The sequence below is a fragment of the Pygocentrus nattereri genome, chromosome 10, assembly GCF_015220715.1.
Source record: "Pygocentrus nattereri isolate fPygNat1 chromosome 10, fPygNat1.pri, whole genome shotgun sequence".
NCBI lineage: Eukaryota > Metazoa > Chordata > Actinopteri > Characiformes > Serrasalmidae > Pygocentrus > Pygocentrus nattereri.
In genome coordinates, this window is record NC_051220.1 from 5,447,319 (window position 1) to 5,473,383 (window position 26,065).

The 26,065-nt window shown below is 40.7% G+C and overlaps 2 protein-coding genes across 6 annotated transcripts in view; one reads left to right on the plus strand and one right to left on the minus strand.

Moving 5' to 3' along the window:
* The window catches only part of rtn4ip1 (reticulon 4 interacting protein 1), a 29,731-nt gene extending 16,243 nt beyond the window's left edge, over positions 1-13,488 (plus strand). Inside the window, exons 8-10 of one of the 2 annotated variants that reach the window (XM_017707783.2) lie at positions 2,524-2,616; positions 5,476-5,624; positions 13,252-13,488. In XM_017707783.2, coding sequence (XP_017563272.1) covers positions 2,524-2,616; positions 5,476-5,598 — 216 coding nt within the window. In that variant the 3' untranslated portion in view covers positions 5,599-5,624; positions 13,252-13,488. Of the gene's footprint in view, positions 1-2,523; positions 2,617-5,475; positions 6,120-13,251 lie in introns of those variants that run through there. The other variant, XM_017707782.2, reaches the window with a different exon arrangement.
* The window catches only part of crybg1a (crystallin beta-gamma domain containing 1a), a 107,150-nt gene continuing 87,176 nt past the window's right edge, over positions 6,092-26,065 (minus strand). For 2 of the 4 annotated variants that reach the window (XM_037542100.1, XM_037542101.1), the window contains exons 10-21: positions 24,514-24,713; positions 22,683-22,809; positions 22,124-22,269; positions 16,153-16,279; positions 15,729-15,758; positions 15,142-15,254; positions 13,644-13,776; positions 13,232-13,371; positions 10,898-11,021; positions 9,893-10,054; positions 9,158-9,320; positions 6,829-6,966 (exon numbers count right to left, since the gene is read on the minus strand). In XM_037542100.1, coding sequence (XP_037397997.1) covers positions 6,878-6,966; positions 9,158-9,320; positions 9,893-10,054; positions 10,898-11,021; positions 13,232-13,371; positions 13,644-13,776; positions 15,142-15,254; positions 15,729-15,758; positions 16,153-16,279; positions 22,124-22,269; positions 22,683-22,809; positions 24,514-24,713 — 1,554 coding nt within the window. In that variant the 3' untranslated portion in view covers positions 6,829-6,877. Of the gene's footprint in view, positions 6,967-9,157; positions 9,321-9,892; positions 10,055-10,897; positions 11,022-13,231; positions 13,372-13,643; positions 13,777-15,141; positions 15,255-15,728; positions 15,759-16,152; positions 16,280-22,123; positions 22,270-22,682; positions 22,810-24,513; positions 24,714-26,065 lie in introns of all 4 variants that reach the window. The other 2 variants (XM_037542098.1, XM_037542099.1) reach the window with 2 other exon arrangements.

The following is a 26,065-nucleotide window of genomic DNA, read 5'->3' on the forward strand; positions in this document are numbered from 1 at the left end:
TCTGTTTTGGTAGTGATGTAAGATGTGGGACAGTTAGTTTTTTATGTTAAAAAATTTCAAATTTCAAAACTTTCAGCTTCACTCAAAAATTGCAAAAAAAAATCCCAGAAAAAAGTAAAGATTATTTTCACATGTGGAAATTTAGGGGTTATGGTTTGAGACAGGCATTTCCCAATAGAAAGTATCTCATAAATGATGTTTTTGGATATACTGTATTTAGCTTATTAATATATCCTTTAACGTCTAGATTTTAAATAGATCATAACATAATTCTTGGAAATATCTGAATAATAATAAATAGATTTTTTACTGTGAGGCTGCACTTTGAATCGATTTGGTAGAATAATCCATATATAAGCCTTTAAACAGTATTGTCAGATAATATCCCACTGTACAGCTTATTTGCAACATAAGCTTGAAATTGACTGATTCTGAAAAATATGGTGCTTTGGTCACAACCATATAAAATAGTGAAATTAAATCAATGTGCCATTTCATTTGCATTGAATCTATGCACTAATTAACAAGTTTAATTTAGCATTTTCTTGAGGTTCAGAGAATTGTAGGCTATCATGCATGCTCAAGATTTCCTGTAGTAATACTTGGTTGCACATCATTTGCATATATTACATCGTAAAGTCTGGTGCAGAGACCGATCAGCGGGCACCATTGCTGGTAAAACCTGGTTAAAAACAGCGGCTGACTGTAAGGCCTAGAATTTTCACCCTGTTGATTTGTTTAAGTCCTTGTTTCTGTTCAGTGGGGCCACCCATTGTTTCTTTTACTGTCACCTTGAAAATGAGACATATCTGATCTTAGATTAGTGCTCACATCTCAGGAGGCTCCATCGAAACCAGCCTTACAGCTACTGAGAGTGACCTTTTATGTATAGTTCGGGCTCATAATGCGAACTGAGGCTGCTTGACAATATATTTGCTCAAAGTATGACCTTTTACTATAAGAGAAGGGAAAAAAAACTTTGCTTAGGAAAAAGTGCCCATTAGATGAAGTAAAATGACTACAGGTGTTGAACCAAACAGCAGACTCCTGCTAAAATAAAGATCATTTTATTGTTTAAAAATATTCTTCAGAAATATCTTTGGAAAACATATTGTTGCTGTAAAAGTTTTGTATTGTGTTAAAATGCCGGATGTTGTGGTTTTAGGCAGGAAACCCAGTCTCTCATATCCGCCACTGCTTTCTGCCTCATCATGAGATGCGCATGCACCTTAAGATTTTACCTTTTAAAAGCTAAAAGAAGCATTTTATACTGACAGCTGTCAGCTGGAGCTGAAACACTCATAAAAACATACGTAGTGTGTCATAATTTCACTGGTTTCCATACGAGAGCATTTCCGACTCAGGAAGAACTGAGATTAATGTTCTGCAAGTCTTACACATCACATAGAGAGTTGATCATGTAGTCCTAAACATAAGTAACCTGATAAGCCAAGCCAGTAACCCACTAATACCACATAACCAGTTTCGTCTTTGTCTGTCACCATACACCTATTCACTCTAGCCCTTTTCTATGGGTCCCACATGAGTGAGTGAATGAAAATGAAAGAAACCAGAAGGATAAAATTGGAAGTGGATGGAATGAGCTGGATTCACCTTGTGCACCAGCAACCCACATGATATGCTGAGGGGTGTATGGACGTAATGTATATGGCTCATTCTACAGGCACGTCCACTTTCTGTCTGTCCATAGGAGTCATAAAAGTAACACCAGAGACACTTTAAATGAAAAATGCATCTTACTAAGTGGCTGCTACACAGCGTCAAACCACATGTCGTCAATCATGGAACATCCACTGAAATATGTCGTTTTATCTATTTGTGTTCTACTCCTAAGAATAAAGTAGGTCACAAGTAGGTCAGCTAAAATCTTCATATGAAATCATGAGCTAGATGAGAAAATCTCTGATAAATCTCCGATGTGGACTCACCATGTGCTTTTCTTCATAGAGTTTACAAAACAGGTCAAATGAAGTCAGGTGATGTCATCAGTGTGATTTTTATTTCAAAGTATGAGATTTTTGCTATGCGGTAACACCAGTTACACGACTTGTGGGGGCCACAACTTTTATTATATATTTTATAATATTTATTTGCCATTTGTTTTCTTTGTCAGTTAAATCATATATGTCAGTCATATATAGATTATTGCTATTAAAATTGCAGAAAAATGTGTTTTTTTTGTTTTTTTTACTTCAAAATATCAACCTTTTTCACGTGACTGTGGGGACGAGCTCTTCTGCGTTGCTCGGAATTCTAGATAATTAGTTTTAAAACCAGTACTGCTGAATTGACGGCTCAACGAGGTGTATTTGTTAAAATAACGTTTTATTTTAAAATCTAAATAAATTGTAACTTTGTTTTTCAAGTGTAATATATCTGTAAACGCTAGGAACGCAAAAAATGGACATTTTAAATAAATGATGATGGTGGTGGTAAAATAACAGCTATGAAAGTTCGGAATGTTAAATCTTCCCTGTTTTGCTCTGTCTTTTCATTTTACAGCACATAACTAAAGGCGTCCATTATCGATGGGGGTTCTTCGCTCCGAGTGGCCCAGCGCTGGACGACGTCAGCGAAATGGTGGATGCAGGAAAGGTAAAACCCAAGAAAGATTGATTAACTTCTAATTTCCCCTCTGCTGTCGTATCTGCACCTCCTTCATGTCTCATTATTGAGAAGGAAATTTCCCATTGAGATCAGTGAAGCGACTAAAAGAGGAAGCAAATCAGCCACATAGAACTATTTTATTTAAGATGCGTGGCCATATGCAAATTCAGTTTTTTATAGATTTTTGAGGTGGTTAACACATCCTCTACAGGGAACACACTTTAATGTGGCCTTTTCCTGAGTGAAAAAATAAAACAAAATATAAAATGTGCTGTACGTTTTGCCACATTTTGTTATACGTGTTCTCAATGTGTTAAATTCAGCCAGCAGTCAGTAATTGTGCAAAATGTGCAGAAGTATATTCTCTGATGAGGATGGGTTAAAATATAGGTAACTTATGTTTACATTTACGGCATTTGGCTGACGCTCTTATCCAGATCGACTTACAATTTGATAATTTTACACAGGTAGGCCAAGGCGGTGTTAGGAGTCTTGCCCAAGGACTCTTATTGGTATAGTGTAGGGTGTTTGCCCAGGTGGGGATTGAACCCCAGTCTACAGTGTAGAAGGCAGAGGTGTTAACCACTACACTATCCCCACCACCTATCCCAGTTTACAAACTAGCTCATTAATTCCACATGAGAATTTAGGACCAGAAAACCTGGATGAACCTCTCCGCAAGATTTGCATGAAATCGGTCATAACCAAGGACGGAAACACATCCAACATACATTCCCGTCTAAAAGTGTCTGACAGATGCTGTTGATCTCAAAAGCCCCTTTTCCACTGAATAGCCAAATGGTTCCCGCAGCTGTATTTTCCTGTTGTGGTTACTCTTTCCGTCTAATGTGCTGCTAAATCAGGTCCAGGAAATGCTTTAAAACACTACTCATGACAGTAGCTTAGCAACTGCTAACAGCTAAACACCCCAGTTGTTGTGAGAAGTTATCCTCTGAACGTGTAATTTCAGTTAGCTGGGACTGAGCCTGTTCTGTGGCGCGTGGCACGTTTGGCGTGCTAACTAAGGTGTCGGTGGCTTGGCTAAAACACTACAGAACAGATTTGATTTTGGCTCACGGTCATTCCAACACCAGCCAGTTGACTTGTTTTCTCAGGCATGATTTTGTATGGTCTATAATTGTGTTGGTTAGTTAGTTAGTTGGAATAGAACCTGTACCTAGAACCTGTGTGTGACCTGGTCTGTAGCCTACTTGCTAAGATAACATTTAAGCTATCAAATCAAATCTAATCATGTTTAATGTCACATCACATTTACACAGGTGGAAAGTGAGTAAAAATCTTTATATATATATATAATCTAACATAACCACACCTGTAGTAGTGTGAGAAACACAGACGGTTCACACCACATGGAGGAGGTACCAGAATTCCCACCAAAACTTTACTTCCCAGAGGTTTAAATTGGGTCAAAGATAGTAGACGTTAGTAAATCTGAGTATCACATGAGGGCTAAATAAGCTTTACATAGAGCTTCTGTTTTGAAATTGAACATTTGCTTGGTTTTGATCCTAAAAAAAAAAAATCGACAGTATATTTTGTAGAGCTAGAAATGGCAACGGAGAGACAGAGTGAGGGAGACACTGGGTGTAAAAGGGTTACAGAAAAAACGAGAGGCAGTCAGAGGGCGGTTGGTGGGCCATTCCACTCGCTCGGTTGGAATGCCACCATAATCCCAGCACTAGTCCCGCTAATCGGGCCCTTTTGTTCGGGCGTGTCTGAGTCGCCCTGTTTTCGTGGACGCCAGAGGAATGTTGCCTGCGTCAGGCCGTTCCAGCTTCAGTTCCGCCATGACATCATGGCTGAGTTCTCCATGCAGAGAACCGCGGCGATGGCTGAGGCTGATAACGCTTCAGCCTCATCATCATGTGCTGGTGCAGTTGTTGTTTTAGAGTGCAGTGGAGTCATCGACCTCTGGCCCCCTACGTCTTTCTGCCTCGTATATCCCTGTTTTTCTGTGCTAGAGCAGCAAAGATTCAGCTGAACATTTAGAGTAACAGTTTGGCCAAAAACCTAATTTGCACAATTTTGATTTGACCCAAAACATAAATCTGTAACAGAATTTTTTAACATGCTGTTTGCCGGCTGCTTCTGCCGCTTTTTGCTATTTGCTATACATTTGGCCATGTCACAGTATCAGAAACCACATGCGCGAGTCTATTGGAGAGTATTTAACAACTCCATATGGTTTCAAGCAAACGTGTGCTAATTCACGCATTCCAGTTCATACAAAGCTAATCCATGTACATAAACTCCCATTACTTGCCAAGTTTCTTTAGCCTCCACTGCAAACCTCACACTCCAAACATGTCTGGGGTGATCGGCTACATTTGGTGTAAACTTTAGAAATTTAGAAATTGACTTCACGCCAGCCAGTCACCTGAAATGCAACAGCACTGTCTATTCCTTGTGTTTGTAAAGATGTATATCGTTGCTGTCAGAAGAAAATCTTCTCCCTTTTTGACATAATTTGAAAGTATCTGTTACTCTTTACATTGTTTGTAAATTTTATGATGAATGGCCTAAAAGAAATGACCCAAAATGACACGGGAAAATTTCTGGTTCCATTGACTGAAGTTTTTTCCTTCTCCTGTAACGTTACCAATTTGGAGATACAAGGTTTTCCTCAGACAGCAGCGATATGTAGGTTACAGTGAGATGAGTGAATTCATACTGTGTATATATTAAAAATATACATACATTAGTCCCTTTTTTCCCTTCCCTCCTCTCACTGTCTCACTGTGCTGCCCCTGGATGCTTTTCAACCCTCTTCTTTTTTTTGTCTCATTGCTCTTCTGTTCTCATTCTGATGTTCTCTCTCTCCTTTAGATCCGTGCTGTCGTGGAGGAGCAGTTTTCCTTCGCTCAGGTGCCTAAGGCCTTCGAGAAAGTGGAGAAGGGCCACGCCCGAGGAAAAATCGTAGTTACCGTTACTACGGAGCAAGAAGAGTGACCATGGCAACAGAAATGGGAGAAATGGTAAACTCACTGATGGCTTCAGTCATGTCACCTTGGAAACTACGAGCAGGTTTTAAAGACACAGATTGAGCCTCGCTTGCATCTAAATTACACCATCAGTGATTATCCGTAAGAATCGCCCGTCAGAGTTAGAAGCCCAGGGCTGTCGCTTCCTGCTGTCTGTTACTGCTGCCAGTACCTGCACTGTTATGGGGCTTAGCTCACTCCTCATGGCCACTGCTCTGATGAAAGTAACTGAACATCATGCCAGTTGCAGCACACACTGTGGGACCTGTATTTCTCCTGTTAGCCTAAATTCACCTTTTTCACTCTTTTGAATGGTAATAGGATTTTGAAGTAACTGTCATGTTGTATTAAGTCTGTATTGGGAGTGTAAATGATATAAATAACTCGTATGCAGGCATTTCATATCGCCATTTCCAATCGCTTCCACTTGGGGTGTCTCAATATTGATTATGGATGAAAAATCAGGGAAATAAAACATTTTATTCGTAATAAAATGTAATGGTTATCTTTACAGCTTTAGAAAATATACAACAAGACACATTTCATATATGGAAGTAAACCATGGAGTGTAACAACTGCAAATAGAGTAAGGCACTTTCTAAAGGAAACGGGACGAGAACACAGAACAGATTTTACTAGTCTTGATTTTGTCATATACCTCATTAAGTATAACACTGACACATGGGTGGAGTAGCGGGGAAATGACTGCTTCTAGTCAGGGGCAGGTTACTAATTCATTACCAGGTGCATGTTTTTTGAGAAAGCTCCAGCCTCCCAGACAGGTCCATACACATAAAGTGGTGTTTGAGTGCCACCAGTGGCCATATTGAGGTATTACATAAGTGACATTCATTTACTGCAGGGCTTTAGGTCCACTGGGAATACTGGACTCTGAATGCTTAAAAAAAGAATATTCTTAAGGGAACTTAAAGAGCCTGAAAACAGGACAAACTCAGGCTATTACTAGAAAAGTCTTTACAGCCTACATTAACAAGATTTCTTGAACAACCTTGATGTAGTCCTTGGACGTCGGTGACGTCTCTGCAGCCTCCCGACATGCGGCCTGGCATGCGGCGTTCCTCTCGAACTCTGTTCTCAAAGCCATTTGAAGAGCTCTGCAATAGGACCTACTGTAATGGTTTAAATTGTTCTGTATAGCCACCACAGGGCCCACAACTGGAGATATTGCACTGCTTTCCTTAGGCTTCGCCTCACAGTTGGAGGTCAGTCAGGTATATGTCCAGCAATTATAGTAGTTCCACCGTCCACCTCTGGTTGGTCTTCATCTCGTCAAACGTGTTCAGAATCACCTGGTTTTTATCATACTGCTGACCACCTGGAAAAGAGGATGTTTTAGTAACAGGTTGGTTAGTGTAAGAGATTGAAAACTCTCTTTTTTTATGCACGTAAATATGAATAGTTCTAAATAACAACTCTGATTCAAAGCTGTTGTAAGATACTTATTATGCACACACCAGCTGGAGTCTAGATTAAATGTGCCGAAAAACATTAAAAATGTAAACTGTCAGTTTGTATTTGCTCAGATTAGTGGATTAATAGTGGATTAAAGGCACTAGAGTCAGGAAAATGGGTTAAAAAAAAGTTAAAATTAGAAAATTATGCTGGGACCTTGAAAAACACGGCTTATGTCGCTTCACAACAGGCTTATTGCTTTAAAGAGTAAATTCCACTGACTTTTGAAAAAATGCAGAATTACAACAATACAAAGCAAACAAAGTCGTTCGGACTGGTTTGCTGTGCTCTTTGTAGCGAGTCAGAATTGTTCACAATGTTGGTGATGGGAACCAGAACATCTGTCGAGTTCAATGCCTCTAAAAGCTCCCTCACAAAGTTATTACACAAAGCGGAGCCTCACACATGATTTTACAATAGTTATGAAAAGGTTTTGGCCTAAAACTTTATTTTTTTTAAGTACAGAAAGATTATATTCTTTAGATCTATTATTTTAGCATCACTATATAAAAACTCATTGCATAGTAAATAAAATGGCTATATTTGTACTGTAGGCCCATCATGACCCCCGGTTCCTGTGAAGGAAAGTCAGTCAGCGAGTGTCTCTACAATGAATCATTTCACATCAAGCCACTCTGAATGACTTTGTTTACATATCAACGACTAAATTACACAAAGTTTGGTGTAACTCCCCTTTAAACTACAACACTATTGCCATATTAAAAGCTTATGGGCCTCAAATGCCACCTGTCGGTGAATGATATAAATGTTCAAATGCATTACCAACTATGGCCACAGGGTGGTGTGCTTGATCAGTGTATATGAGCAATAACTGCTGCCTCCTTGCTAAAAGTACAAATGCCATTAAACAAGGTGTGGTTGTGCTGCTGGTCGCTGTCTTAACAGGCCGGACCATCCCCGAAGTAAAAGTCTTAAGGTGTGTTCTGAACCCTGTCATCAGCCTCATCATACCAAGGCTGCCATTTCAGCAGGGAGTGTTTTCTGACTGATAACAACTAAAACACTCCACATATACAACCTCAGACATGCCCATGTGCATGTGTTAGCTTATCCACACACACACACACACACACACACACACCTCTGTAAAACACTGAACAACTACCCGTGTCATAGAGCCTCTAAACAACAGTCAGTGTATTGTAACTACATACTAGTAGCTAGTAACTGCTTAGTAACACGCATCTAATTGGATGACGGCCCATTATGACATCATTCATAATTCTTTTATTATTGTTATTTTCCTTTATCAATTTATTTTACCAATTGCTTGATTCTCTCTCCCACTACAAAAAACTGGCCTGTCAAAGTTGAGGGCGAGTTAATGCAATTAATTATTAATGCCACTAATTTAATAACACATTTTCCTAGTTTGACCCTACAGACCATCTCTCAGCTTGCGTGAGTTCTTCCTCAGTCTCATTCTAATAGTTTTTAAAAGGCTTTTAAAGCTTTAGTACCTCTGATTATGCTGGACAGTGCTTGGAGGAGATAAACAGGTGGAAAACAAACACAAAGGCAAACAAGACAGTGAGGGGTTAAAGTCAACAAACGACTATGTCTACATTTCGCTGTTGTCGGAAGAAAACCTTACATTTCCAAAATGGGAACTTCACAGGAGAAGGTAAAAACATATTGTAGTTTGAATGTAAGTCAATGGAACTAGAATTTTTTTCCAAGTCATTCTGGGTCAGGATTTTCAAATTGTGTCAAAAACTGGAGATATGAGGTTTCCATATATATATATATATATATATATATATATATATATATATATATATATATATATATATATATATATATATATATATATAGTTTATAAAAACAAACACACTGTCAGATTTGACAAAATATGAACTACCCAGGATCATGCGATTAATCATGATCATTTAAATCTTTTTAAATAAACATAGCACAACTATTTCAAGGAGCAACCCCAGAATAGTAAAATGTGGTGGTGCATACTGGGTACAGGGAATGTTTTCCTGGGCTGCGGTGTTGTTGCCATATTGCCCACCTTTACATTCACTCACCTTTAACCTCCAGCACCAGTTCAGGCTTGAGGCTGGAGCGTATGAGACCGTCCGCTGTGATGTTCCAGAACTGATTGTCTTTGCCGGGTTCAGGGGAAACGCTGAGTCGCCCACCCGCCATCATCACACTGCCCGACGGCTCCAGACAGCAATCTTCCACAAACTACTCCGGGAGAAAAAGGAGGAGTCAGTGCTGCATTTTCTCGCACAAGCTTACAAAAAAAAAAAAAAAAAAAATGTTAAAAATCACACATTTCAAAGCTTGCAGCAGTCGGCTCAGATCAGCCTCGCCCTAATTCCTCCAAACCCACCTTTACCTTCATAAAAACATTCCTAGGAATTCACTAACCTGCTCCGAAACATGAGCTTGTGCATAGCAGTATGTATGTGGATATGGGCCAAGCAAAAAAACACTTATCTGCTTCTGGCTCAGGTTCAAAAGCTTGATCTAAGCTGCACTAACTAAGGAGTGTTATTTATGTCTAAAAGGAAACTGTCGAAATGCAGACAAAAACATGGCACACAGCACTTTCAGGATGCATTAGAAAGGTTTTCTTAGCGTTTAAAACAGATAATCTCACTATTGTGGGATCACCGCAGGACCTCAGTAGGCATGTTTACAACAGATGTAACACTGGATATATTTTTCCATTTTGCCCCTATAAATGAGGTAAATGAGGCCGAACACTGCCGTGCTGTGGCCTCTTGGTCCACACGTACACTTGAAACATGTACCTTGCAGCTCAGCAGTCCATTCTGGTAGAGCCAGACTTGTTCATCTCCTCCGTTCTCATCCAGTACCTGCACCCTCAGCAGCTTTATGTCGTCCAGCGGCCCGGACAAGGACATCACACACCCGGTCTCTGCGCTGCGCAAGCGGAAATACACAGGCTTCTGCTGGGGCGCACACACACACGCACACACACGCACACACACGCACATCATACCTACTGTTTTAAAAGCTTTATGTGTGTTATGAAATATGGTTTATTAATTGAGGAGCAGTTCATGAAAAAGTTTAAATAAGTAAAAAACCAGTCCTCCCCACACCAACCCTCAGGACCAAATGCCGTGCATAGTTTCACGTTAGCAAAGACGTGACCGTCCCCAGGCTTGCCATAAACTAAAGAGACAAAACCAGAGGTGGTGACCTCGACTCCTGCAGGGCCTTGCAAAACCTGGACTTGAGTGGATTTTAACTGCACATGTACCTGTTGAAGTAGCCCTGCCCTGCCGCCTCTAGTTCCCATGTAATTATGCTTCACACCTCAGTACACAACCACCAGTCAGACCAAACACACGCAAAGTGACATGCATGCCCTTAACATTCCAAGCTGGCAGTCAACCGGTGTCATGACTCAGACACAAAGAAACGGAGAACAGAAGCGTGTGCGGGAGAACTCTGCAGAGAATAGCATCCAAAACACAAGAATTCACAGACACTGGCGGGAATCCTAAACCTGTCAACGTTTCCCACAACACACGACCCATTTCATCATTTCATTATAGGACCATTCTGAACTCTTTTATTCTCTGTGTTAATGAATTGTTTTGATACTCCATTCAAATGTCTTAGAACACTGGATCTCAAACGTGTCCCCAGACAGACCACATTTTTCCTCTATCTGCATGGTTTCCAAAATCCGGACCATCTGAGGACTGGTACGAGAAAAACTGCCTCGGAAGATCAAGATGAAGACATAGCTGTGAAATGAAGTAATAATGATTAAAACCTCTTACCTGCAGTAATGGACGTAGAGAGCCGATATGTTGCCAGCCACTGAATTTCCGCCAGTCGCCAATTTCACTGGGCTGGAGTAAAATCTGACGACCATGAAAGTTCTTCCCTTCATATAAAACCCACCTGAAAACATTAATAAGAATTAATGCATAATATTCTAAATTATAAATGTATGCTATACATTTACTGTCTGTGATCCAGCTAAATTTATCAGCTAATTATAAAGCACTTACAATTATCTGAGTTGATTTCACGGATTTTCCACAGTTGTTAGCTTTGATAATCATACGTTTGCACCGTTACAGACAATGTGAGTTGGGTGTGTTTAATCTGCTGGCAAATACACGTAAATAAAAGAAAAGCAGAAAACGTAAATGGGACACGAGTCTAACAAAAACGACGCAGTCTAACTTCCGACTACGTCTGCTGCTCTTTCACTGCCCGGCTGCGGCTCCACAGCGGAATTAGATTTGTAGGTTAATAATAAAATAATCCTCCTTTACAGTAAAATAAAGCTCTGCTGATCGTTCAACACAGTTGAACAGTAAATGGTCTTAAACTCTGGAGTTAATGTAGAGCTGCTGATTCACCCTTTAACCCTGAAGATTGGCGCTCAGCCTGCTGGTCACCGTAGCAGCACGGACAACAACGTTGCCTAGCTAGTAGCTAACGGAAAGGCAAAGAGGGAGATTTAAGACGAACATCCATAATTTGGTGATGAATCGTTGGTTTTTTTATAAGCACTCAACTGGTTTCCTGATATGTTTAATCTGCAATGAGAAACGGTCAAACACTAAGAAGAAGTCGCAAAGCGGAAGTCACTTTCTCGTGGGAATTTTCCCATTCCACCTTAAATGTTGCAGCAGTTGTACTTGCATTTAAGGTGAAACAGAAAAATTTGAACAAGTACCTGGTGAATGAGAAGCTCTCTAAAGCCTCGTAAAAAAAAAACGAACGCTGAGAGACGTTTAACAAGAAACTGTTCTACTTTTGTGGGAAAGTTTCCTGCCAGAGATGCGAGAAAGGCAACTAAAGCTTAAAGCAGAGGAAAGTAAGTCTGTGATTCCGCTATATTTTAGTCTATACTAGAACATCAACGCAATACTGAGACAGATTTACAGCCAAGATGGTAAAACGTTACACCAATAAAATGGACATTAAATGTTGTGGCTCCCAAGATGGATTGATTTGGGTTGAAAGGACAAAAAGGATCTTAACATTTGGGTTGCGACCCCTGAGCTAGGTGCTGTAACACCCTCAGCAGGCAGCTGAGAGTAATGTTTGTTTATTTCAGCTCAAACTGTTTCTGCCATTAATTACTACAGTTATAACCACTTTCACCTACTTAGTATCGACAGCGAGGACGGAAGATAGCTAATCAGCCAAATTGGCCACTTTAATAACGGCTTACAATAAACAAAAAGGCAAACAGATAACTGCAGTTATTTATATGGGATTTCATGACCGTGACCGGCCTATTCTGGGTCAGGGAAGAAAAATGTGCAGTGTATTGGCTATAAAGATAAACAGTCTGTCCTGCATGATTCTATTAGTGACTCAGTAATCTACCAATTATTTTGATGATTTAATAGAACAAAATAGAATAAACTGTATTGTCCATTTCTGGAAATCTATCTTTGGCTTCACCAGGGAGCACAAGGTATAAATAGCAGGGAAAGTGTACAAATACAGAACACACACCAGCTTTGAATACACCAGTTATCAGAATAATGACAGTACAACTAAAATTAGACGTCTTCATCAGATCAATAAGCAGCTCAAGAGCTCATTAGAAAAGGCCAGCAGGAGAATTTCAAATGTATTATCATACAAACCATCATCATCCCGACTAATCAGAATTCAAAAATCATTTCAGCCATCCTGATGACACTGACAGGGTACATCGAAAATCAAAAGAGAATTATCTTGCAATCCTTTGCACCCGTGTCATGAGTGATTATGTCAAAGTGTGATCTTCACACCACCGCCAGACATTTAGTGCAGCTGCAACGCCCTGAGAACCTGACTGTGAAAACATTACAGGCTCCATCCCAACTTACAACATCCTACTTCCAGTGAAGACCGTTTCCTAGCGAACATAATTGGCTGCTGGTTTTAAAAAAAAAAAAAACTGGATTGTCAACTAACTGAGCCGTACAGGTATTTTGGTCATTAGGCAAAGTGCAAGTGTCACATGTTCACAATTAAAAAGCTTTACTTGAGCCAACGGTTTACATTCACAGGCAAATTATAGACGCAGGCTCTGTAATCAGTGGCAGGACTACATTTGGCCACATTTCTGTATGTGGAATTTTCCAAGATGTGCCACTCACATTCCTCCGTTCACCAACAGGGACTGGATCCGCCCATCAATCCCAGCCAGCGATAGGCTGATGGCTCCGTCTGTCAACACCACCTTACGCCCCCTGAAGCTCGGCTTACAGAAGAGAGTGATCGAGGGAAGAGAAAACTCCTGCCCAACAGAAAAGAGAAGGCAGAGAAACAGATGCTTATGATTACAGCCGAAGATCACGTGCGGGCTCTCACAGAGGCTGCATGCGGTAGAAGAATAAAACGTTTGTGACACAAACGGGTGGTTTTGCCCCTCTTCCACTCATTTCGTGCCCCATTTTAAATCTTTTTTCTCTTTTACTTGTTCTCTTCTCTCTCTTCTCTCCTCTATTTCTTTTTTCAGCTCCACTGTCTTCATCTCTCCTGTGCTTCTCTGTCTTGCTCTGTACTCACATGTCCTACAGTGTGCAGCGAGCGGAGGGCACAGTCCGGTCTCAGGCAGCCCATAGCCTCAGCGTCTTTGTATTCTCCTTCCTCCAGTACGTACATGTTCTCTGTAAACTGAGACCCTTCAAACGCCACCCAGCTGAAACACAAACAAGAAAAAAAAATGTAGCTTCTTTAAGCGCGCACACACACACACACACACACACACACACACACACACACACACACACATCTTCTAAGATGCTTATCTTCTGGGTTGTGGGGGTGGGGGGTGGGGGTGAGCCCATCCCAGCAGTCATTGGGTGGAAGCAGGATACACCCTGGACAGACCACCCGTCCATCGCAGGGCGCTACTTAAAGCAATGATGGCCAAAATTCTGATTTATGTGTGACTACGTCACATAAAGCTTTTCTAAGCTTTTTCTAACCCGTGGATCATCAGTACTTCAATAACACTGACAGGCAGCATGTTTCATTACGAAGTGGGCACAATTAGCTCTGTTTAGTACAGTGCTATTCTACAAAACACTTGGAATAAAACATTTTAGCCTTAACTTACATTAAAAGTTTAAAGTTTTGGCCTTTATTTGTGCCATTTTTTTAGGACAGTGATGACAGGATAAAACAAACATAATGATATGAAACTCAAGCTCCCTGTAAATCTAAGCAGCCCCAGTGTATTTTAAAAACGTGGCATCACTACTTTTTTTTCTTGTCAGTTTCAAATAACAAACCTCAGACAAATGTAACATCGAGATGTTTGTGCCGAGTGTTTTACAGCTCCGGGTGTCCGACAACAGTCAGAACTAGCGTTTCCTCTGCTGGTGACTAATGAGACAGTGTCCTTGATATTGACTGGTCAGTGCGCTCAGAGTTGGAGTGCTTTCCAGTCACTTGCATGACAGAGTTTAAAGAAGGAATCATCTGAAACTACTGAAAAACTGAATTGGTTTGATATGTAATCTTACATAAACTGGCTTATAGGGTTTGTGAATCTCGGATTTTTTAAAAAATGTATGCAGAATTACGGCATTACAATGCAAAGTCATTCAGATTGGTTAGATATGAAATTGTTCATTGTAAAGAATCTTACAGTCTCTTAGCTGCAGTGGTGGTGATGGGAACCAGGGGTCACCATGCTTTCAAAAAAAAACATAGCCATTTAATTTACTATGCAAAGCCACCAGTGAACCTAGACGTGCTCCTGAGCTTATGATGTTAAACAAATGCTCAGATTTACTATGAAAGCTCATCTGTACATACAAAATGGTTGCAATACATAAAACGACTGTTTATTCTAATGATATTCACTTCATGTACATAACAACTCAACAACCTTCAGGGAGCTTTTTCTCTTCACTGCTTCACCCCTTAAACTCCAAGCTTCTCATCATTCAGGAGCTACTATGAATTATTCAGAGCCACTGTGGCAGTAATGGTAGTAGTGTAGTTATGAGAGTGAGGAAAGGGTTAATACTGGAGAAAAATGTTCCTTGGTACTCACTTCCCAGCTAGAACCTTACAGGAGCGAGGGCAGAACCCGTCTGGCAGGAATGCCAAACTCTCCTCTAGAACCACAACGTCTCCCTGGAAGCCAGGCTCAGAGAACAACTGGATCTAAAATCATAAAGCAATCAAATCCATCATCGTATCATATCCAAGTTATTTACAGCACAAGAGACTTTACACTAAACCTTCACTTTATCTTGTACTAGGAGGGTTATAATAAAGTTGCAGATGAGTGTTCACTTTACCTCCTTACAGTCACTTAAACTCAACACAGTAACAACCAGGTAATTAGTAATTATAGCTAAAAACCAGCATTCCAAGTCATCAGCTGCCTGATATTAGGGCTGCATAAGAAGACAAAATGCACTGTAACATATTAAAGCAACTGTAAAGTTGTTGTAATATTGTAGCTGTCAAAACAAACAACGTATATCCATGTCAGTTCATTTTTAATCTTAAACATCATACAAACACAGTGGCTCTCCTTAACATTAAGTGAAAATGATGATGAATGGAAATGAAAGTTGTTCTTTGGACAGCAACGATACAACAAGACAAACATGATATGAAACTCAAGCTCACCTTAAATCGAGGCAGCCCTCCTGTCTGATCCTGCGAAAGAAAAAAAAGGCAAAAGAACACTGAGAAATCTTTGCAATACTTAAAAATAAACAAAAATCTCGCACAGTAAATAAAACTTGAATGTATCTACTGTGTGGGTATCTTACAACCCCAAAACCTGAAGTTTTATGGATTAAAAACTGGATTTTTAACAACAAGCCTCACATAGTAATTAGGCTGATAGCACTTTCCAACTGTACATTTCACCATTTTTCAAAGTTCAAAACAAATGTCAAGATGTTTGTGTTAATGTTTGTGCTGAGTGTTTTACAGCCGAGTGTTTTACAGCATGTAAACACTTTTCTTTAGATCAAAATGTACACAAAACATACAGCTGTGTCCAAATGTTTGTACAAGCCAGAAGAATGTATGAGATGGTGTTTACCAGAAACACAGGCTGGAGGGAGGAAATCTTGTGGTTTCGAGCGCCCCAGTCCTCCGGGCTTCCGTACAGACCCTTCTCCAGAACGTACAGCTCACCGGAAAACGCAGCGTTCTCAAACGCCACCCATCTGCTCACAACCACAGAGAAAGACATTAGAAGGTCTCATACATAAAACCAGTATCCCAGATTACACTCGAGCTTCATTCATCTATAAGGCCTGACAGTAAAGTGTTATTTTGTGGTAATTTCTTCAGGAGCTTTATATCCAAACGCTGCAAAGTTTGCTTAGGTAGAAAGTGAGCAAGTCCCAAAGTGCACACTTGGCGAAGGGCTGATTCATCTAACCCTGCATTAAAGTAATAGCTCAGCATGGAAAAGGCCATACGTTTCTGGAGGTATGAGGCTACTGTAGCTAGCACATGATTAAAGCTTACAGCTCATCACTTGCATTGTGTCTAAAATCACCACTTGCTTGCCTCAAACTGCATAGAATGAATTAACAGACAAGCTTATGTGGTTTCCAACACTGTATGACAAGCTGTTATCTAGAAAAACTGACAAAAGAAAGCTGCACAGCTAAAACTGGAGATGGCACTGTAACACCTATCCCAATACCAAGTGGTTCTGAAGTTGTATTAGTGGTTCTGAAGATGTATTAGTGCTATTGAAACCTTCTGAATTGGCTTGTGCCAATTTAGCGTTTTTCTTTAAAAAACTACTCTTAAAAAAAAAAAAAGAAGCAATGTTTCTTCAAGGGTTCTTTAGTAAAGGCAATGGTTTTATTTATTCATTTATTGCCAAACTCTCCAGGCCTCTTTTTTCTTCACACTGAAGTCCAAATCACTGTAATGGCACCATAAAGCACATTCCACAGGTTATAAAATGATTAAGTGAGGAAGTGGTCAACATGTGCAAACACTGAACACGGTCTACTTCTGATAAGTCAGTGAGCCTCTGCAGCCTCCAGGTTGATAAAAGTAGCCTCTGGCAAACATTCACTTCTCTTTCATAAACAGCTTCCTGCCTACCCACCAAACCTTCTCTGACACTTCCCTCAAACCAGCTTCTCACTGACACACCCCAAAGAACCAATCAGACGTCAGCATTGATGGTTAGACAAGGAGTGCGTTTACATGCACTTAATATTCTTCAGCAGTTATATGAGTATTCAAGTGATCATGTAAACAGCACACTGATTTCTTAGACCAGATTAAGGCCTAGAAATCTGATAACGAATTTGATAAAGAGGCTGGATTTTAGCTTAGTAATCAGGACTTCTCACTGCATGTGTACCCTTACTCTGATTTCTTTCGGTTTTCTCAGTCTGCCTATGTAACACACCGCTGCCCCAGAAGTAGCAAGCAGATGGCAACAAAACACATTTGGAGTGACGCTGAAACCAATTTCAGGGTTGACAAAGTGAAGAACGTAAATATGCTTTTTCTTCTAGATCACGTCGGTTCATATTTTCCACTAGTGTGACTTGATGTTTTAAAGCAAAAGCCACAGAATGATGTTTGAGTTTTACGTTACATTTACATCACCTCTCATTCTGTGAGCTTACTGGCTTACAGAACCCAAGTGCACGTAAACACTTTGAACTGACAAAATCGGATTTTCTGCAGTTATCAGATTATTAAGTGCATGTAAACACAGTCAAACTGTGACTACTTATGGCTCACGATCCACACAATGCTTTGTTGTGTGGTTGTTGGATAGTGTAGTGGGTAACACCTCTGCCTTCTACGCTGTAGACTGGGGTTCCATCCCCCACCAGGGCAGCTCTCTACACTATACCAATAAGAGTCCTTGGGCAAGACTCCTAACACCACCTTGGCCTACCAGTGTAAAGTGATCAAGGTGTAAGTTGCTCTGGATAAGAGTGTCAGCAAAATGTTATAAATGTGAATCTTTTAAGAAACTGTAAACATTTTCCAAACTATAACCAGCAGTTCAAAGGGAAGCTGCATATTATCTGGGTTTCTGTATTCGCCAACTCGCATCTTAATATGATGTCTAATTCTGAACAACCTTTAAGAACAATGTTAAGTTCACTTAGTTTGGCTGCTGGCAGCTTAATAAAAGGCTTAGATTAAACAGGACTGTTCTATAAACGATTGACATTGGACAGAGGGTAATGTGGCTGTTTACCCTTTACTGGCCCGGTACAGAGGCTTACGGTCAGCTGGCTGGGCCTATTTCAGTCTGCACTGAAGGCCAGTTAGATATAGAGAATTTAACAACTATGAGAATGTGCGTGTATTTATAGCACATTCGAGTGTGCGTGTTACTCAGATACTGGCCTATCGCAGGTTTAAAGTTGTTTATACATGTTTGCGCGTGTTTGTATCTAGGAACAGAATGTATGCTGAGCGTGCGTGTTGAACTATTGTCTGACGCACACTTCTTCTCATCTCTTTAACCATTTAAGATCTAAACCTAGAAGTGGCCGCCTGGCTACACCAGGGGGCTCAATCCTGGTCCTGGAGATCTACCACCCTGCAGAGCTCATCTCCAGCCCCTGTCCAACACACCTGATCCACCTGATGAAGGCCTTCAGGGAGGATTTGAGAACTAGAACCAGGCGTGTGAGATCTAAATTCGCCAGGGTGGTAGATCCCCAGGATCAGGATTGGGCACCCCTGTATCACGCAATCACCTGATTCAACACAAAGTCTACCTGTGAACTAACTAAAAAAAATAATAATAAAAAAAAAGATTCTTTAGAGTTTCTAAAAGTTTAAATGAAAAAAAAATTCTTGGGAAAAAATTGGTCATTTCTACTCGGCATTACGACCACCTCCTTGTTTCTACGCTCATAGTCCATTTTATCAGCTCCACTTACTGTATAGCTGCTATACTGTAGTCCATCTGTTTCTCTGATACTCTGTTACCCTGTTCTTCAGTGGTCAGGACCCCCATGGACCCTCACAGAGCAGGTACTGTTTGTGTGGTGAATCATTCTCAGCACTGCAGTAACACTAACGTGGTGGTGATGTGTTAGTGTGCGTTGTGCTGGTACGAGTGGATCAGACACAGCAGTGCTGCTGGAGTTTTTAAACACTGTGTCCACTCTGACACTTGACCTTGTCAGTCCACCTTGTAGATGTGAAGTCAGAGGTGATAGCTCATCTGCTGCTGCACAGTTAGTGTTGGTCATATATCCAGCCACAGGACGGTGTTGTCTGGATGTTTTTGGTTAGTGGACTATTCTCAGTCCAGCAGTGACAGTGAGGTGTTTAAAAACTCCAGCAGCACTGCTGTCTGATCCACTCAGACCAGCACAACATACACTAACACACCGCCAACACCACACCAGTGTTACTGCAGTGCTGAGAATGACTTTCGTTAAAAGTAAACGTTTTTTTTCCTTCCCCATGTTCGAGGTTTTCTTCCGACAACAGCGAATGCGTAAATGACATCACAAAACCAATGAAGGCAAAACAGGCTGCTGCCATAATTATCTTATATGGACTGTGGAGTGAGTAAAAAAGCTTTTAGACTTTAATTATATCTAAGACTTATTAAAAAAGCGAGGAGCTGTAAAACCTCCATGAGACGTGGAAAACCCTTTAAAGGGTTAACAGTTGGTCTTACAGAGGAAATGAGCTGTGCTTGCTGCAGGATATGTGCCACCTCATCCAGCCGAATGCCACACCTTTTAACTCCACCCTCAGCCTCCTCATCCATGTTCCTGCAGAACAACTATTAATATTACAACATAAAGAACGCAGCAATGCCAGAGAGCTTTACAGAGACACGCACCAGCCAGTAACACTACAGTTCCAGAAGCAGGAATGCTCTGCATGTTTTCATCTACAGTCACTGTACTAAATAAAGTTCTGTTATAAAACCCCTTCCTGAACTTTTATGAAGCTCATCCTGTTGTGTTGGCTGAGTGAAAGAGAAAGGGGGGAATTCAGGGATGATTGTAGCTCTGTGTAGTTAGAAAGCTGAATGGCAGATTTTGTGCTTTCCTGATACAGAAGCTGAGGTATAAGGAGAGAAACAAATAAAATAGTGGCACATTTTTAGAGGCACAGTGTTCATTTTTGAGAATGATATTAGATCCACTATTTACTAAGCTACTAAGTACACTTAGTCCCTCAATCCTAAAAATGAACAGTTGTTTGTTTTACGTACTTGTGCTTTATTTTATATACAGTACTACTGCTAATATACAAAATTCGTAACATGGATGTTTGTCTTATTATCGAGACAGCACTTTAAAAAGTCACAGAAAGTGTGGTGTTACCCGTAACCATGGCAACATGTTTTCAAAGCGCAGAAATTCTTCAGCAGACAGTCAGCCTGCTGGCACGCATGCCTCTCTGAGCTGGCTCGGCACGGCTGCGTCAGACAGCGCACACCAAAAACTACAAACAGCTGGAAACACAAAGAGCCAGAAAAAGCCCAAAGGCACAAGAGACAAAGACAACGATGGAAAACATCTTGCCAGCGACGCAGAAACAGTTCGGCCTTTTGAAATCTCCCAGTCTGTTCATGGCAGGACTGGATGAAAGAAGAAGACTGAAAAGAGAGGAGTGAATGGAGGGACTGGTAGATAAATAAACAAATAGATGGAGACGGATGGAGACAGACAGATACAGTACCAGCCAAAAGTATGGACAAGCTCATAGAGGATTTTGCTTATTTTTCCACATTTTAAAGTAATAAAAACATCAAAACCAAGTCAAATCTTCTATTTTAGATTCTTCAGTGACCCCCTTGCCATAATGCAGTTCTCCACTAGTGACAGACATTCACTGACACAAGGTTCCCAAATAAGAGCTGGCTGTTTTTGCTATTTCAGGTTTTTTAAACAAATTTTTAACAAGTTAACAAATGCAGCGATATTGTCTCATCCTTAAATTCAGTAAAATGTTAGACCTTATATTAAATCAACCAAAAAGGCATTATGCTTGTTATTTAATAAATGAAGTTAGATTAGTAGTTTCCCTGGATGAATTTAAGAGAGGCAGAGATCATAAGACAGGACAATTAGCAAACTGCAGACTCCATCAACCAGTCATCGACTGGTAAAAGTAAAAGACAGGTAAAAGTAAAAAAGCAGGACAAGCACTAACGACGCACACCTGGAAACACGGCTCTAAAATTGTGTGAAATCCGGCCAAAAACAAAACCAGAGACAAACTCGCAAAACAAGCAACAGGTGTTAGGGATTACGAGGCGGAATGCTGGAATGAGCCACAGTGATCCAGGAGAGGGGTCCTATGATTCTCAGCCACCGCATCATGAGACCTAATTAGTTCCAATTGCTTTTTTTTTGAGGTTGTTCAATTTTAAATATTGAAATATGAAAACTAATGAAGTGTTTTTACTTTGCTTTGGAAATAAAGCGAAGAGGCATTAAAAGAATTTTAGATCAAAGTGTCTTAAACACAATGAAACACTAAATGCCCAAAAGTTTGTAGACACCTGCTCATGCAGTGTTTCTTCTGAAATCAAAGGTGTTAATACAGAGTTTGTTCTGACTCTTCTAGGAAGGCCCATTAGATGCTGGAACATTGCTGTGAGTTTGATTGCATTCAGACACAAGATTGTTAGGGAGGTCAGGTCTGATGTGGGGTGATTAGCTCTGGATCAAACAGCACTCCAACTCATGCCAGAAGTATTGGACGGAGCTCAATCTCTCTAGAGAACACAGTTTCACTGCTCCACAGCCCCGTCCTGGGGGGCTTTATAACCCTCTAGGTGACGCTTGGTACTAAGTATGGTGACCTGTGCAGCTGCTCCAGAGCGTCTCATTCTATTAGCAATGCTTTTTCAATGTGTGCACAGCTGTGTCAGCAACAGGCGCCCACTGAAGTAGCTAAATTCACTAATTAGAAGAGGTGTCTGAATATTTTTCGATATATATTGTACATTCAATATGGTGTGTCCAAATGTTGGTATGTGACCGTCATATAAAGAGGGCTTTCGTGAGGACAGTAGTTGGATGGATACTCACACTCCAGACAGGACATCTGCTGATTGGCACTTGATGCCATAGCTGGTTTCCTCCATGGCCATGACGGGTCCCAGAAGGTCCACATTCAGGCTCCTATCCGAAAAGTCCCTCTCACTGAACAGCTTCAGGTGAGGAGACACAAACTCCTGCAAGTCCAGGGTGCAAAGTGAAGCACAAACAGGTAAAACGTCTGGGCCTCATTCTGATTTTGTTTGATTGTGATATGTTAACCATCTCTATTCACTATTCACTGCTGACTATAATTATTTTCCCTGCTCTCTGTGCTTCTACACTCACTGTTTTGCGTTAAAATTAAACTAGATGTTCTCTGAACCTGTCAAAGACTCGAGTGTTTATCTGTTGAGAAATGTAAAACAATAAAACAGCATTATAAAACAAACTTCAACTTCTTTGCACTCCAACCGCCAACACCCAGCACTACAGAGTTCATACTGATAAAACTGTCTTGTTGGATGAGCATGAATTTGGTTTAAGATGTCCAGCCACTGTTTAAGAGCGGTGTGGTCAGAGCTGATGGTGCTGATTCTGCAGTACTTACAGCATGTACAGGTCTGACGGAGCGCAACATCTCGCCCTCTCCTGCCCAATCAGAGCAGTCGACATATTCACCCTCCTCCAACACATACTGCCGGCCCTCGAAGCCCGGCTCTGTATAGCCCACCCATCTGTGTTAAAACACACATGTAGAGAAGTGAGGTCAACAACAAAGAACTTGAGAAGGTCTTATGACAAAATGCATCATGACCACTACATTGCAGTGCTTTAATGTTTTTTCTGTCCAGACTAGGGCTGGGCAATAAAACGATAACGATAATCATCACGATACAACTTTCCTCGATAGAAGTATAAGAAATGGTTTATAATATGAACATTTCATCAAACATTCTCCCACTTTCTGCGTTCTAGCTTCAGCCCTGGTGGTGTTTTCTACTGCAAAGAAAGCGACACTACTCCGCCGTCGCCACAAGAGTGAGCACTTCTGAGTTTTTTCGACATGATTAGAGAGGGAAGGGGCGACGAGTAAAATGAGTCGCCAAACATACTTTAGCAACATCTGAAACGTGGAGTTACATATTCCCTTTTTGAGTGGAGCAATCGGTGATCTGTTCTCCTGTGACCAAGTTTGAATGATTAGATAAGTGGCTTAACTGTCCTACAGCAAACTCGCCTCATTCCTAATATCCTAACCAGCTTCAACAGTGTTAAATCACGTCTGCTCCGCACAACTACAGAACTGTGACAGCGCTCGGTCATATTTTAGTATTAGTGCCTTCCCAAGCAACAAAACCGAAAGAGTAGGTTCATGCAAGTTGCAGCCCTGATTTACATTAAGGTAAACTGAAGATCCTGTATGTGCTGCATTGGACAGTGTGAGAACGCCATCTTCACAGGCTGTTTTTAACAGCTGGCCAACTTGAAGCAGCGCTCCGCCACTCACGCAGCACAGCGAATTGATGATACTGCAGCGCTGAGGACTCCATCTGGTCTGAGAGAATAGTTAATGCTTTTACAAAGCGAGCATCAGAAATATCGCGGTTCAACCTTCAAACTCTGTCGTCTGCTAGCTGGTGTTTGAATACTGTGATATGCTCGGACTTGGATGTGGGAGGAGTGGTGGCAGTAAGGCGGTGTGATCCATCACTGACCTACCGAGCCAGCTAATGTCTGCTGTTCGCAATAAGCTGACAATGTTGAGAAACAAAACAGTTTAGCACTTGTTTTCTTTCTTAAATTATGAATATTACAGTTGGCAAAAAACATTTATCACATTTATTGAGCTCCATCCCCACAGAGAACACAGTTCCAATGCTTCATAGCCCAAAGCTTGAAGGCTTGCCACTGAAAATGGTGACCTTAGGATCAAGAGGGGCTGCTCCACAACATCCAGTTCAGATCAGCAATGCTTTTATAGAGATTATACAAGCTGTAAAGGCCTGTATGAGCAATGGGTCCAAGTTAAAGTAGCTAAATTCAGAAAACAGAAGGGGTGTCTAAAAACCTTTTGACGTATATGCATACGCCTCGTTCCAATATCAGGTTAAGTAAACAGACACAGAGTTTGGATATCTGTGTATTCGAAAAACCAGGTCAATCCCTACTGATTTAAGCCTTCAGTTATTTCCCAAGTCCTTTATAAACTGAAGAAGGGGTGCTGGAGAAAGGAAAACACTAAAGAAGGGCCCCCAGGACTAGAGTTGAGAAACCCTGCTTTACAGCACTGAGACATGTGCACCAAGGAAAGTCTACTACAAGCACAAATTACAGAGTTCAACAGCAGGTCTGAGAATGTTTTGCATCCAGCACATGCTCAGGTAAGGGTATCATTAGGGTAAATCCCATAATGCCTCGCAGTGGTAAGATTTACTCACAGGCCGCTGACTATTTTCATAGAGCCAATGGACGTCAGCTTCTTCGTCTGGGTGGCTGAGGAGAGGTCTGCACTCTCGCCGTCTTCCTCAGCATCTTTCTCTGTCTGTTTCTCCTCTTCCTCTCCATCTCCAATCTCAAAGATGTCTCCATCGATCTCCATGCTAGCGCCTCCAAACAGAGGCTCCTCATACAACACGGCCTATAGAAGAGATGGAAAGTAAGTTAGTTCAACTGCAAACCCTGAAAGCTATAAACATCAGGGCAAATCAAGTAAGTCAGTCATAATTCTGAAATTTTAATCAGTCAATCAATTGCAATATAAATAGCTGTGATTTCATTGTCTTTTGTTGTTTATTATATACAGCCATTAAAGTACAAGTGGCCAAATTGGCTGGTTTTCTAGCTGTTGATCCCTAATGTCTCCTGACTGATCGCAGAAACAGCTCCAGCTCAAATAAACAAACGTTACTCGATGCTGCCCTCTAAAAGTGTAATTAACAAATACCAAATAAACAAAAACGACTCATCACACTAAAGGTAATAAGGGCACTTGAGCAACAGTCAGAAGTTAGAACTTTTTTGTCCACAAGCTGAAGACATAAGATGCATCTCCATAACTGTTGTCTACTCTTCTTTATTTACATGCATTGTTTGTAGGAAACAAGGTTGTTTTTGCCCAAGCCCAACTGATAAAAACACCATTCAAAAATATAAAAACCCAATTCAACCGCATTGGTGTGGCACTTAGAGCATATGTAATATTATTAGATTAATATTTAATTATTCATTAAGTAAGGTCTCATTGTTTAGCCAAAAAAAAAAATCTAATAATATATAATAATCTAAATGAAAAAAGGTTTTGTTGCTATACTGCATTCACTGTCTGTTTCACTACATTTTCTAGAGAATAATAGTCAGGTAAGAGATTTACACACCAAAACACACAAAAATACTCAAAATAAACAAGCATCTGGTGAAATACACAAACTATAACTGTAGCTGAAAATTCTCCCTGACAATGTTTATAATGGACACTAGTTCAGTCTAGTCTGTGCTTGTCCAAAATACTCTACATGCTGGGAATTCCTCGCCCATGGCTGCTCCCTGAGGCACTGCAACAGAGCAGGAGTTTGAATAGGAGCTTAGAAGTCATGGCTCCTTTGTCAAGCACCGGTAATTCTAGCCCTTGCGGCCACCATCTCAGGCTATTAGAAGCTATTTTGGATGCATTTCAGCTCACAAAACGACTCCAGCAGTCAAAATGTAGTCAAAAAGCGGACATCACTGTGCAGAAATAACAGACAACCATACGCTAATTTAACTTAATGTCAAAACAGCTATTAACTACAATTTTTCAGCATCCAGAAATAAAGAAGAGAGCGTTCATTATTACGAGTGTTCTTCATTACGACTTTCATTCTTTCCAGGAGACTCACGTTCAGCTTCTTAAAGAAATCTGCTGGGATATTTTCAGCCTTCAGTCTTTCTCCTTCTATTTCTCACCTCTGGAGTGGTCAGTCCTTTTTTTGTCTGTTTATTATTGATAGCTAC